The sequence below is a fragment of the Cyprinodon tularosa genome, unplaced genomic scaffold (assembly GCF_016077235.1).
Source record: "Cyprinodon tularosa strain WSP-4 unplaced genomic scaffold, ASM1607723v1 ctg37, whole genome shotgun sequence".
Classification (NCBI taxonomy): domain Eukaryota; kingdom Metazoa; phylum Chordata; class Actinopteri; order Cyprinodontiformes; family Cyprinodontidae; genus Cyprinodon; species Cyprinodon tularosa.
The window spans coordinates 897,152-912,701 of NW_024039085.1; the positions used below are offsets into that span (position 1 = coordinate 897,152).

Here is a 15,550-nt window from a genome sequence, read left to right on the forward strand (position 1 = left end):
AGCAGAGTCTGTTTTGAAAGCATTTTCAAAATAAAATGTTTTAAGAACGGAAAATGATTTTAAAGGGACTTAATAGCTAGGAAAAATATACCTATAACTAGAAGTTTGTCATATATGCAGAAATCATCATTTTAGTTAGCTTTAACTAATAGAATAGCAGAAATTATAAATGTGGGTTAAGGTTAAACATCATGGTTCCTGGTTTGATGTGAGTTTACATTTGATGTGAGTTTACCTGCGAGTCATATTTTGAATGCTTTGTCCTGTTTTACATCAAAATGTCTGCCTACGGTGAAATCCGATCTGCAGAAAGAATTATTTTCTCCCCAGTGACTGATTTATACAATAAACTTTAAAAATTATCTTAACAAACTTAAGATTTCAATCAACCAACTAATAAATAATCTTTAAAAAACTACTGAGATGTTGTTCAAGATTGTATCTATTGTGTTCATACAACTGTTTGTTTTAAATATAAGGGAAGATTTTTTCCCCCCTTCCAGTTCATTTAAAACTAGCTCACACAACTTGATCTTTACATAAGAGCCACAGGCTGCCCTTTATTATATTAGGAAATGTCAATAATTATCCCCACATCAGCACCACTGAACTCGGCTGCAGCAGTACTGTACAACTCCTACTCCTAATTCAGACATTTTCTTACCTTTGGGTGAACGCTTGAAACTACAACGTACAGCACCATTTTCTTTCAGAATAATAGGACTAATAATTATATTGACCTCTTGGAGCTCTGCTAGCTATTAAAGGTCTTTTTCGGGTGGCCAATTAATCAAATAGAAACAAATAATCATATAAAGCGGTGAGAGAAAATAAATTAAGCAACTTTGCATTGTTAATTCCAAACATTTGTTCTGTAAAACTTGTGAGAATCTGAACAGGATCAGTTAAAAAGTCAAAAGTGTTGAAAAGTCAGGACCAGAGTTTACACAGAATCGTCTTCATTTCGTCACTTTTAAAACCAGGTTGGACCGAGCTGAGAGTCAATTTCCTAATATTTCAAGTGAAATTAAGCACAAAATTCATGACAGTTATACAATCTATTAACACAGATCATTAAAAATTGGACAAAGGAGTGAATACATTGGATTGAGGGGGTATCTATGCACCATAATTGCTCTTATGGATACTATATAAAGGTTCTTAGTTTTGTTTTTTGTCTTTGATAGTTCCTCATTTATATATATACGAGTAAAATTATGTAACTGAGTGATTGTGAACATGTTGGATAGTGTGCAGGGAAAGCAAACTACTACTGACAAAAATGAGGTGATTTATAGAAAAATAGGAACTCCAGCAAGCTGATCAAGCTGTTTTGTTTCTCTTCCTCCTTGTTTCTGTCTGATTTTACACTGCGGCTCCAGAAGAAAGCTCCTCCTACAGGAAGTTCTTAAGGGTCAGATGATCCTCCTTAGGAGTAGTTTAACCTCAAAAAAATAAAAAATAAAATGATTTGTTTTTAAATATTATGCTAGTGCTGTGTACCCTTTCTAGGTTACACTCATATAAACATCTATTAATTACGACACCTCCAGTGTTTAAATTGTTCTTCCTTAATCAGATTTTTAATTAATCATGAGATATATAAAAAAAAATCAAAACCAAATTCCTAAACATAAAAAGACATTAATTTAGGAGACCTTCCACCAATAACATGCCTTTAGAAAACAGTCCCTTAGGGTTGAAGTCATGCTATAAAACAGACAAGCCTCATTTTCTTGAGAAATAAGTATTTTAGTTCTAAGAAGATAGACTGTGACACGTTTTTCCCTTCCATCTTGTGAAAGAAGATGGAGCTTGGTTCTGAAAGTTGTTAAACCCACATATACAAATGAGTGCAAATATATTTTTGTCGAATTCAGAGATAAGAAAACTTTTATTACTCTGAACGAATCGAGAGAAACCAAAATGGGAAAAACCTCCAAAAGTCAATCAAAAACAAAGGAATTTAAAAATCTCCAAAACATCACAGTATCAGACAAGAGAACACTGAAATGAAACATCTAAATAGAAAACGGCTGATGAAATGTTTAAATGCGAGAACTTTCAGTTTTTTTCTCTTCCTGAGTAAAACTTTTTTAGATTTCTTTATATTTCTGTTTCTGTAAGTGTATAATTTTATGTCCATGGTTCTTTTTTTTAATCTTTTTCCAGATTTCCCATTGTATGATGTAAAATGCTGTTATTCTCTTGTATAGCGTTGTGCTTTACATCTCAGAATTGCTTCTGAAAGTTTTTCTCTTCAGTCATAAAACCGTCAAAGATAGAGTTTAAGACAGCAGTTTTATCCCTGAGCGGCAAAAATACACACTGTTTTAATGAAAAAAAACAGAAAAAAAAAAACCTGACATGAAAAACATTATTGTATTGTATTAAAATAACTGTCCTTTTTTTATGAGGTATCACAAGGTATTCTTGGCAATTGCATTCAGACTCCGGACTTTGCTGACATCTGCCACCTTCAGGTCGTACTCCGGTGCCGAGATCGTCGCCCCCATTGTCACACTTTTGTTCCTGTGCATCAAAAGGTCAGTAGAAATAAACCCAAGAGAAGGTTTTTTTATAATTATTTTTAGCTTTTTAGAATTTATTTTTCAAGTAAAGTAGAAACACAACCGGTAAAGAATTAAAAGGTTTTAAAACAGACCTGAATTTCATTGCCGAGTCTCTGGTGGAGCGTGCTGAGCAATGAAACTCCTCAGCACCTGAACCTTCTAATATTCTCTGTAGGTTCCTCTCAGTAATACCACCTCCTGCCATTTAAATATATAAAGAAAATAATGAATTAAGGAATAAAATTTGTTGAAACAATAACGAGAAATGTGGAAGTACTAACCTGGCATGACAATTATCCTCCCTTTAGCCTGAAAGAGCAGATCAAACTGTTAGAGCGCTTTAAGTGTTGATTTGAGAGAAACCAAAATGGGAAAAACCTCCTAAATCAAACAAAAACAAAGGAATTTAAAAATCTCCAAAACACCACGGTATCAGACAAGAGAACACTGAAATGAAACATCTAAATAGAAAACGGCTGATGAAATGTATCCCAGGCAGACTTTCCTTTAAGTTGCAAAATATTTCATCAAACAAATTTTAGTTAGTAGACGATCTCAAAGAAAAGAAATAGCAACTTAAAACCAACACAAACTGTTTTTTTTTTTTTTATATCTATTGTTTGTTTTTTTTTACAATTGTGTGAAAAAATATGTACTCTTATTTTTACTAAATAGACCAACTGTGTGTCTGTATGCATATTGAAGAAATTTTTTCAGAGAGCATCTTGCACAGGTTAGCAACTAAATATGTTTTAATTTGTCCCTCAGTGGACATAATGTACTAGTATAACTACATTAAAGTGATTAAAATAGAAGCACATAGTTGCTCTTGCTGAAAATATCACAACCAGATTTACCTGCACACATAACAGATAGAAAAATACCTGTTATACATCAAAATAGCAGTAAGAACAACGATTAGAAAAAACACCCCAAAATAAAAGGGGTAACCATCTTCTAAGGAAAAACTACACTATTTTAACATTGAAATACACAACAATACTAGAAAATGTATTTGTGAACATTGAGCTTTTCATATTTGTACAAACTATTTAAAAGGATCCATGCATTTATCCTTAAAAAACAGAAAGGCAGCAGTGTTGAATATACATTTTAAAAACCAGTTCATCTGAAAGAGCTAAAATTATGTAAAGAAAATGCAAAAATAGTTTGTGGAATACAAAGACAATTTTATTACCATCTATTTATCAAAATGTTTTGAAGCAGACAGGTTGGTTTGATCGGCACTGATTAACTGATAATTCATTAATAAGTCTAAGGGCCTGTGATAAAGCTCAACTGCATGTGTGTACAAAGGCAATGCCCAAGAGGGAAGATGTTTGCTTGGATCTAAGGAAAGCCACCATTTATTTAAATCAAACTCAGAAGAAGTTGTCGGCCAATTTTAGACTAGTTGAAGGGATCTTTTCACCCAAAATATAAAAAAAAAAAAAAGCAAAAAAGACATGGATCTGTCTAATAATGCACAGGACAAAATCTTACAGAGTAAATCCCCTTAAAAAACTTGATTAACTTCTGAGCAATCAATGATACAGTTTCTATTCTAATGACCGGATTAAAAAAATAACAAAAAAAACTTTTTAATAATAAGAGCCTGAGTAATACCTACTTGATCAATGAGCCGTTTAATAACAGGCACTCCCTCCAAAGCCGTGCTGTCACAGCCGCTCGTCAGCACCCTCTCAAATCCTAATGATATGAGCGTCTCCAGGGCCTCGGCTGGATCGTGGGCCATGTCGAAAGCTGCAAACAGATCAATCAAACATTCATTCATCAAAGGAAGTTTTACTCACTCTGAAACCTTCCTGTTTACTTAGACAGATTTGTTATTTTGTTTACACAAGTGTAAAACACAAAGAAATTTCATTTGGAACAGCTCTCTGGGCAATTTCAACTTTTTTAATATGCAGCCTTGAAAAACAGTAAAAAAAAAAAAATCTATATATATATAAAAACATTAATATAAATATATGACTGTTCATTCATTTCATTTTTTGTTTTGTTTAGACCATTTAATAAAGACTGCTCTCTGACAGTTTATTCACCTGTAAACCTGGGAGTTGTTTACAATTTTAAAAACCCAAATGTATTTTAAATGGGTAAAAATTACCTCGGTGAAAGGTCAAAGGCAGAGGGCGTACAGCAGCTGGGGAGCAAAAGGCACAGAACATCTTATTAAAGTCAGGAAAAAAAAAAGCAAAGACGAATTTTAATTTTAGGAGATGTTGACTTTTCTCATTTTAATAACCTACATGCTGAGGATTTCTTTTTTTCATCCAATAACTTGAAAATTAAGTACAGATGCTGGTATTCTGTAACATAGATAATAGCTGCATACTGAGTCAGACACGGTTAAAAAGTTTATGAAGGGAATAGATTTCAAAATGTTGAATAATTGACATGATGGGATGACTTGTTTATATTTACGTTACTGTATTTTAACATGAAATAAGTTAAATCACCCAAAATTTTTATATCCAGGACTAATTAAAAAAAATATCGAAAAGAGGTTGGTGACTGTGTCGTGCCGCAGGGGATCTTATGAATCCACCAGATTTCAAACACATGAATATAGAAAGGACTAAAACAAAAAAGCCTAATCTCTGTGACTTGGAAAATATTATTGAGGACTCCCAGTGGCTATGATTAAATCTTAAAAATATATTATTATTTCATGCATCAGAGACATTAGTAAATCATCTTAAATACTGAAACAGTTTAAATGAAAAATAAAGTAAAGAAAGATTTGTTTCTTTCCTTCGTAACTGCCTGAACAAACTGAAATGACTCTTAGATGGATCAAGGACAGGCTATTGATCTGCTCACTTCCTGCTTTTATAATGTTTGAGAGCTGCTCTCATCATTCATCTTAAAGAGAAATCCACCATGTTACTTCAGTATAGTACATCATTTGGATGAATGAGCTTAAAAAAAAAAAAAAAACACTCTAAACATAAAGGATTTTTTTATTGCATGTTAGTTATCTGCAATACAGCAAGCATGGCCCTTTATTCCGCAATAAACTAATTTAGACTGAGCTCAAAAAGTATTTCCTTGTTTGGTGACAGAGAGAAAAATATTTTCACCAACACCGTGCAGAAAACTGCTGATTCATCAAGCAGTTTAATGTCCATAAATAATCTAATTTCTGATTACTTTAACATGTTTAACTTCCTCCTAATTATATATTTTCCTTCTTAGAATAGCACTTAGCCAACTGTATTATTAAATTCTTACACTAACAACCTGCATCCTTTTGAGCCAGTGGGAACCTCTTAATCAGCCTGGAGCAAAACCTAAAGGATCAAAATACCAGCACCTCATGTGCTGGTATTTTGTTTCCCCCTGCTGGCAGTCAGTCTGAACACATCGTGTATCCCTGCTGCAAACACACTGCACATACCGTAAATCCTCTAATATAGGACAGGGCCTTTATTTCACTCAGATACATCTTGGTCCAGGCCATTATTGGAAGGAGGCCAGAATTAGAGGCAGGCCTCTATTTTTATTTGATTAAAACAGACTACCAGTGGAATTAATAAAAACCAGATTTTTAGTCTCCTTGAACCTATAAAATACTCGGTTCATTTACTGAAAAAGTACGATATACAGAACATTTTTCAGACATCTTCCAGCAGCTGCAATTTTTCTGCACTGCAATACGGGGAAAAAAAAAAAAAGACACAGAATGGAATTTTGGCCAAACTGAGTTGTGAAACAAAGTTAAAAAAAAAGAAATTATGGAAATTGTTCTGCCATCACAGCAAAATTTTATTTGAGGCAGGCTAAGTAGAAGTAGGCTGCCAATATCATGTTTCAAGGGAAATTCAGATCAGCGAAGGCCAACGAAATTCTGTCATTTTAACGCTGCCTGGTTACCACCAGACCTACTGGTAATCACATTTGTATATCAGATTAGAACGATTAAGGCCACTACGATCTTTGTGTAAGGATGGGACTTCCCATGCTAATGGATTGGATTCGTAAGCAAACATTTCCCCCCTGTGGTACTTGTATGTTACTATCACAAGTTGTTGAGGACTGCCCAGGAACATTGTTGGTTCTAATTATAGCCCGGCCTTTATACAAGTCCTGCCATTATTTACCTCCACTGGCAGCGAGACCATTATTAGAGACCGATCTGCTAATGGAATACAGGCCAATATTAGAGGATTTACGGTAGTTACCTATATTTAGATACACAGTAACCAATGTTTATCACCATTACTCTCCAGTCTGTTTAATCATTTATAAACTGGTGAATAAGGTTTTTCCCCTCAATTAAATTTTGTGTTTTTGGTCCTGTTAATATTGTTTACTAAAGTTGACCGAACACTAACAATGTTCCTGATGCAATACTGACATAGGACAGTGAAATGGCTACAACTGCCTACTATTCTAACTGTAAAAAGAAAAGTTTTACTTCTTTTTTTTTTCATTCCATAAACGGAAGTGTTTCCTGTAAACTATTTTCGTTTTTTTAATAAATATACACAAATGTGCAACTACCTTAAATAAAAATCATTTAGTCCTTTAGCTGGAAACATAGAGAACTTTTGCAACCTTAACTAATCATCTCGGTTTCAGCGCCATTTAATTTCATTGCTCCTCTTTGTCTTGTTGGGTGGTCATTTTGCATTAACCATTTATTTATTTTGCAAAAAACACTCCACATCTGTTAAACATGAGACTGGTCTCCTGCATGTTGGTTTCAAAAACTTTGACATTTTACATCATTTTGAAAAAGAAGTGAACTCAGTTTTGGACAACACTCTGATCTGTAGCCTATGCAGTTATCTTCTTTGTTGTTGTTCTATGAAACCGCTTTATTCAAACTTCAGACTTGATGAAAAAAAAATGCACCGGCGGCACCACATACCAGAGTTATGTCTGCACACAGCGCAGTATACTGTCATTAAACTTGCATGGTACTGTAATAAAATTCAGTAAATATGGAAGCTATCTGTTTCATTTCATTTTTCTCATTGAAAAACCACACAAATGGCATTTAGATGATATTCTGCATAAAAAAATAAGTGAAATAATGGTAAATTCAGATATAGTAATCAACCGCTTAGTGTTCACATTGGCTCTAGACCAACATGATCAATATAAGCGGATTCAACTGTAGTGGTTTATAGGTCGTGTATGCAATCACACCATTTTTTTTTTTCGCTTATATTTGTTGGAAGTGGCTCTTGGTAATGTTAAAGTTTTTTTTATGTTTTTTTTTTTTTTTACTGTACCTATCAGCTCCATGCAGAGATCTGCATCCACCCGTCCATCCTCTGTCAGGGCACCTATTACTATACCGTCAGCACCGTGGGTCTTCATCAGCTCTATGTCTTTCTTCATCACCTCCACTTCTTGGCCAGAGTACAGGAAGTCCCCGCCTCGAGGCCTTATCATTACATAGACTGGAATTTTAATATACTGCTTTACGACCTGTAGAAGACCTGCAGCAGAACAAACAGGAGGCAGTATGATTATATGGACATGAAGGCTCCAGAGACTCTTGCAAAAATCTAGGATGGGAATTTTGCTGCTCACCAAGACTAGGAGTGAGGCCTCCTTCCAGAAGACTTGAACACAATTCAAGCCGACTTGCACCTAGTAAAGTCAAGAAATTTTTAAGATACACTTTAACTTGACATAGACAGATTTGACACAAGTTTAAAACAAAAAGAAATTTCATTTAGAACATCTCTCTGGACAATTTCTTTTTTTTTATGTGCAGCCTTAAAAAAAAATAGTAAAATATATATAAAAATAGTAATATAAAAATATGACTGTAAATTTACAGTTCTAACATTTAAGGTTTTTTCCCCCCATAAATTATGAGTATTAAAGCAAGTCTGCACGTTAAATTCCCACTTCACTACGGCTTGAATGGTATCAAAAATTTAATTATTTTGTTTTTTTTACCTTATTTAGAAGAAAACCTACAAGTGATATTCATAAATGAATATGTGAGAGGCTGAGAGCGAGCAAAATGCACCAAACTTCACTCACCTCCTCGCTCAGCGTTAACTGCAGACTCCACGGAATCCACGCACACCTCCATTAAAAAGCTCTGAGCCATGGTGGATTTTGGAACAGAGGGACGCTGAGAGGGAACATAAAATATATTCATTTTATATGTAAAACTAAATTATTTTATAAACACAATATAAAAGAAGCTAACTTTTGCCGTCACATTTACCTATTTGTTTCCTTATCCACAGGCGGAACAGAAACGGGAGAGAGTTTAAGTCGGGACATTTTTTAGTGGGAACCAGTCACTGTCAGTTTCCGGATTGTTAAATATAATACACACTTCCTCTGCGCGGGCGGTGCATCGTCGAATGTAATCTAACGCTTCGGGTAGTTTGAGGGTGACCACCCCTACGGTATACGCTTGAATTAATACTAACAAAACTCCGAATCGCCGTCGAGATTCTTTTATTTTAATAAAAACACCAACTCAAGTAACAGCAAATTTAGACAGAAGCTTGATAAATATATATCCGGTAAACTAGCTGCTGTTTTCTTTTCTTTGTTACCTGATTTTTTCTTTTTCACTTGATGTGCCTACGAAGCATTTATTTTGTGGTTTTTCCTTCTCTCCTTGAAAAATAAAAATCACTTTGTTAATCCTATGTGTACGTCGTGTGTTCTCCGTGTACTTTTTGCCACTCGAATTTTTCCAGATCAGGATTCATCACAGCATTTTTACATTTCTTTCTTCTTTAAAGGAAGTATTGTTTTGTCTGTTTGACATAAATAATTGTATTTTTTTTTAATTTTTTCATATAACTGATTTTTTTTTCTTTCTTATTTTACCATTTGAAAGCAATGATCGGTGGGATCATAGAGCTGTAATGCATTTTTTTGGTTTATAATGCATGCACTTTTTATTTATGTATTTATCGTAATACGTTTATTAATATAATAAAAGTTTACTAATATTTTTTGTATTAATATATATATTTTTTTAAACAATGTGTTAGGTCTTGGTTCTATTGGCTATGTTCATTTCAATATGTTTTAATTAACATTTGAGAAAATTTATAAATTGTCAACTTAAGCAAAACGTGGGCTGTAAAATAAACAGGCAAAGCAAATATGAGTATACATCGCCATCTCCTGGGTACAAATGATAAAAGAGTCTGACAATAACAAGGCAGCCAGACATTATAGCCTGCTAATCTCTCTATCATTCACACATTCAAGTAAGTAATTACTGTTAGATTTTAACAGAAAGAAATATTATTTGAAGGTTAAATTGCGGCTTAACTTCCACCGAGTTAACCCTTTAGAGAATGGACAGGGGGGTGTTTACACATAGACAACCTTCACATCACTGTAGGGTTCTCTGAGTGGATGCTTTCAGCTTTGACAGCAGATCATATGGGATCTAACAGGGAATGTTTTCAATGGTTCCCTGATACCTAGCTGCAACTTTCACAAACCTAACCTACATACGGCCTAGTCTTTTTATATCTTTTCCATTTAGCACGTCCTGTGATGATGTTTTATGCATATCATACAGTTTTTCAGATTTTCTCTATAAAAAATGACATCTCATAATTGGATCACTGGATCAGTTTCACTTAGGCCCAGATTGAGTCCAGCATCAAAATAGACCAACCACATTATTATGGGAACATCTACCTCGTCTAATCAGCAGCTTGGGCCTCCAGACCACCTCAGCCGATCCACAGTCGCTCTGATTCTTAAAGCCCAGATACATAGATTATGTTCAATACTTGGAGATTCTGTTTAGGTCCAGATGTCTGAGGGTAAAATTCCGACTAATGTTCAGATTTTCTTAAAAACAAGGTTTTAGGTTCTTGTTTGTTGTAAACTTCAATGATCGTGTGAAAAGTTGTACATATATATATATATATGAACCGCAAAATGAACCGTTACTCTCATCACTGACTATAACCTTCATCAAAAAAGAAAGTTTTAAGCCTACCCTTAAAAGTAGACAGGGTGTCTGCCTCACTGACTAAAACTGGTAGTTGGTTCCACAGGAGAGGAGCCTGATAACTAAAATATCTGCCTCCCATTGTACTTTTAGAAATTCTAGGAATTACTAGTAAACCTGCAGATTGAGAACGAAGTGCTCTGTTAGGAACATAGTAACAAGCATATCTCTGATATAAGATGGAGCTTGGCCATTTAAGGCTTTATATGTGAGAAGGAGGATTTTAAATTCTATTCTTGATTTTACAGGAAGCCAATGAAGAGAAGCCAGGATAGGAGAGATATGATCGCTCTTTTTAATTTTCATCAGAACTCTGGCTGCAACATTTTGGATCAGCTGAAGACTTTTAACTACAGTTTGTGGATTTCCTTATAGTAAAGAATTACAATAGTCCAGCCTTGAAATAACAAATTCATGGACTAGTTTCTCAGCATCACCCCTGGACAGGATATTTCTATTTTTTGCAATATTCCGCAGATGAAAGAAGGAAAATTTAGCAACCTCTTTCATATGGGATTTAAATGACAGATCCTGATCAAAAACAACACCAAGATTTTTTACTTTATTATCTGAAATCAGTTTAATCCAATCCAAATGAAGTGACTGACTAATCAGCTTCTTTTTTTAAAGAGTCTGGTCCAAAGACTTTAACTTCTGTTTTGTCTGCAAAATTTGATTCTGAATCATCTCTGGTGTCTGCAGGGAGAAGTTGTTGGCTATCCTCCAGCAGCAGAACCAGGCCCTGGTGGACCTTCCTGACGAGCTATTCCCCATGGGTATTTCTGAAACCATCGAGGAGTTTGATGATTTCAGATGGGTTCGGATTCTTGCACGTTCCAAGAGTCAATCGGGTTCTTCTGGTAAGATATTCACCATGGGTATGTCTGAAACCATTGAGAAGTTAAATCAGCAGAAAGACACTGGCAATTTCTTGTCCTTGGCAGATGATGAAAAGCAGGACAGATTGGTTCTAGACTCGAAGATTCCTCCAGGTTTTAGCATCGCGCAGTCTGAAAACTTCTGCACCAGGCTCAGGATCTTGGAGGTAAGGAGTTCCAAGGGGTACTCTTTATTTTTCTTCCTTCTCAGTTTCCCGCTTCTTCCAGATTCATTAACTGCGGATTCCACGGCCGGGAGAAGCTCTCTCAGAGGTGGGAGTATAATAAATCCCTGACTGAGGGCTTCACCAGACATTGCTAGCAGACCCTACAGTAAACACTCACTCCTGCCCGCCAAGTCAGTTTGACTTCCTCCTCTTCCAGTACAGTATATTCAGCTCACCACCAGTTGGTGATCGGTGGCCAGCTTCACCTGAATGTCCAAGACATGCGGTCGACTGTCAGAAGATATAACTGCAAATCCAATTGACATCCAACCAATGTGTCCTGGTGCCGAGTGCATAGGGGTTCGTCCCTATGGCTGGTGATGGTCTTCATTATGGATATTCCATGACTTGCACAAAATGAAACACCACTCGGGTTTAGAGCTGGGACAAATGCAATCAGAAATGTATTCCCATTTATTGTCTTACATTTACAGATTCCAACATCTACATTTTTGTTAGCAGTTATCTTATGCCATACACTCACACAGGCACACTCTATGGCAGGAAATGAACAGAGGGTCTTATTGATTGGGACCTTACAAGGTTTGTCACACTGAAGAGAGAGGAAGCATACAGTAAAAAAAAGCCATTCAATATTCGATTTATGATACTGATTAAAGGAAATACCGTACATTTGTGTAACTTGGAGTGGAAATGACTGGCGTCTGGTTAGCAATCAGAGAACATATAAAGGAGAGGAATGGTATTTATTAAGTAAACATAATTAAACAGCTTACCTTGTTTTTATGGTTCTGTATCATCTGGTCCTTCTGGATTGGTCTCCTTGGTTCTAATTTTGTTGGATCTCCCGACAGAATGAATATCCCCAGCTGATTCAGGAGAAGGAAGGAGCCGAGTTGGATAGAGCCCAAGAGATTCAGAAAGATAGGCAGAGTGAAGACCAGGTGCTCAGGCAACAGGGGGTCCTGCCACTACCATCAGTGGAGAGCAAACATCTGAATGACCAAGCTGAACAGGTTGGTGGACCAGGGTGGACCTACAGCACCAAAGTGTGGGGCAAATCCTGACAGCAACTGTGAATCTGTTTGCAGGATATCTGGGAGTCTGCAGAGCTGCAGCAGAGTCTTAATTGCACCCTGCTGCAGAGAAAATAACTGGAAAAACCAAATACTCACTCTGAAGCAGGAGAACCAGCAGCTGCAGGTCATGGTGGATCAGAAGGAAAAGGGCCTGTAGGGACACCCCACTCTGCTCCTGGCCCTCCAGGTTCCATTCTCCCCCATTCAGGAGATAGAGACACAAAAAGCTAACCAGCTGTGTTATTTGCTCATTTGACCAGTTTTTACAGTTACAGTTGATTTAATAAAAGTTTTTAACACCATAGAGCATAGTATTTTCTTATTTATGTCATTAGACAAACTAGAGAAGTATGGCTTTAGAAGCACTGCACCTGCATAGCTGATGAGTTATCTGAAAAATAGATGACACCCCTCTATATTGTTCAGGGGAAAACTTGCACAAGCTTATCAGTGATATAAAGAGAGAACTCCATAGACTGAAAATATGGTTTGACATTAAAAAACTATCTTAAAACTAATTAAATTATGTTTGGATACTGGTACATTTAAAATAGGTTGGATTTGACAATAAATGGCGGAGTGTACAGAAATACATTTCTGGGAATAATTGACTGCAAATTATAATGAAACACATCACTTATTTACAAACAAAAATAGCAAAAACATCACCAATACAACTATGATGGGTAAGAGAGTAAAAGAGACAAATTGGACAAAACACCATAAAAATAAAACTATTAAGAAGTTATATATAGCAATATCATATGCCAATTAAGATATTTCTGTTAGAAATATTTAAATATTGCAGTTTTATAGTAGAGGTCCTGTTATAATAATGTATTCAAAATGTTCATTTTAACAAATGCTGATAGTACAAGGAAACTTAACATTTCCATGGTTTTATATGTGAGGGTTGCCTTACTGCCTGGCATTTCTTTTGACTTTTAGCAAGAGGTAAAATAAGTTCAAGTGAGCAACAATAAATGACTGTTTCTTAGTTATCAAGTTTAATTAGATGTTTCAGCAATAGTAAAAACAAATTAGTTATGCTTTGCTTTAAAAAAATATATTGGAAGATTATTTGAACTCTGGGTGAAGATAAAACGTCTGTTTGAAATGATTACATCTCTTGTAGAGGATGATTTATTCTAAACTGAGAACTATGTAAATTATTGAATTAATGTGTTCCAGTAGCCTGCCATGGCCAGAAATGTATAGAAGGAAACAAACAGCTTGTCGTTCTGAGGGATTGGCAGCAGGCTACCATAATAAAATGCTACTTGAATAATAAGTAAAGTTACAAAATTATATTAATATCAAATATTCCACACTGCATTGTCACTGGTAGTATAAACTCAGTTAATCTATCATTTTACTTGGCAGGTCGAGTTAAGCAAGAGATTGGCTTTCAGAATAGTACTAAAGAATAGTGCAATATATTGTACCTCCAGCAATTGTCATGGTTTTAAGGTGTTTGGCCCACATGAAGACACAGACAGAGAACAAGGAGCAGTTTAAGATGTTTATTTAGGCTACAAACAACAATGAATGGTTTAGAACGGGAGCCGCCAGCGAGGTTTGGAATATCAGCGTTTGGGGCTCAGCAGGAAGAAAGAGGAAACTGATTAAAACTAAGAAATTTAGGGGAATCTGCGTTATTGCTGTATCGCTTACCGCCAGGTACGGATAACCTATCCGTACCTGGATGAGTGGAGGAAAGGGTTCTGTAACTCACAGATTTCCAATGGGAGGTGGCGGCTGAGTGACAGGTGGGACTTGGTGGGGGCCCAAGCAGCACTGCAGTGGAGGCAGGTTCGAGGAGCAGCTGAAGGAACCAGCGTTAATCCAGGAAAGGGGTTCTCTTGTACAGCTCAGGAGCACGGAGGAGGCTTGAGGGGAATACCATAGCAAAATCTGAGCAGCAGGGATTCAGAGACCAATCTTCCGAGCACTGGAGACAGACGAGTGAGCAATCAAGAGCACAACGAACTGAGGGAGACAAGAGACAGGTTAGAACCAGGAATCCAAAACATCGGGTTAACGAAGATCTGTCGACAGGACAGGCCTAGGCGTACCACAACAGTTTAACCCTCTGGCGTCCTTCAGTTGACTGAAACGAGCCGCAGTTGGGGGGCCATGCCCACCCGTCGACAACAGCCACCTGTGGAAGAGAATCAGCAGAGCACAGCACACAGAACCATGACAGTAATAATCTCACTTTTAACACGGTCTGCAAGCAATGTATCATGTTAGAATTCAAAGAATATTTAATTTCTGTTAGGTCATAATAAAACACTTTCTGTATCTTCAGATCAGAAGTTATTTAGTTTTATGAAGTTAAAACCCAAGAGCGGCCCATTCACAATCTTAAGGAGGCCTTTGAATTTCACCCAGACTAGGGTCTCTAAGGTCTGTAACATATGAGTTAGTACCATGTTTCTTATTGCATATGTTAGAGAGACACAACTTTATTTGGAGTCTGAGGATTTAAGAAGCCAAATAAACCATTTTATTTGCTAAACCTGTTTCTGAGTCACCTTTGTGGCAGAGAGTCATTTATTTTATTTATATCATTCATCATTTTATATTATTTTTTTATTTATTTGGTTTTATGTATTTTGATATTTATGTTAATAATCCTCAATAGCAAGTCTACATTATAGATATATTTCATATGAAGAGATGCACCCCTTGGCTATATTTTTTTTCTTTTTTTTTAATAGCAATAAACTTTTATTCATTTCACTAGTTACCGTCCAACAAACAAATAGTCCGAGGTGCCTTGAAAGCACCACATATGACTTCACATCACAACACAATTTTTTTTTATTGAAAAAAC

At 35.9% G+C, this 15,550-nt stretch overlaps 1 protein-coding gene across 1 annotated transcript; it reads right to left on the reverse strand.

The window, feature by feature from the left end:
- Positions 1–1,875: 1,875 nt before the first annotated feature.
- cutc (cutC copper transporter homolog (E. coli)) lies at positions 1,876–8,927 on the reverse strand. Its single transcript, XM_038296241.1, has 9 exons — positions 8,797–8,927; positions 8,607–8,700; positions 8,145–8,204; positions 7,841–8,050; positions 4,705–4,740; positions 4,204–4,337; positions 2,855–2,882; positions 2,666–2,771; positions 1,876–2,532 (listed from the first exon to the last, which is right to left on the reverse strand). Exons 2-9 carry the CDS (start codon positions 8,674–8,676, stop codon positions 2,421–2,423), a joined length of 756 nt encoding a protein of 251 aa, XP_038152169.1. The 5' UTR covers positions 8,677–8,700; positions 8,797–8,927; the 3' UTR covers positions 1,876–2,420.
- Positions 8,928–15,550: the final 6,623 nt, after the last annotated feature.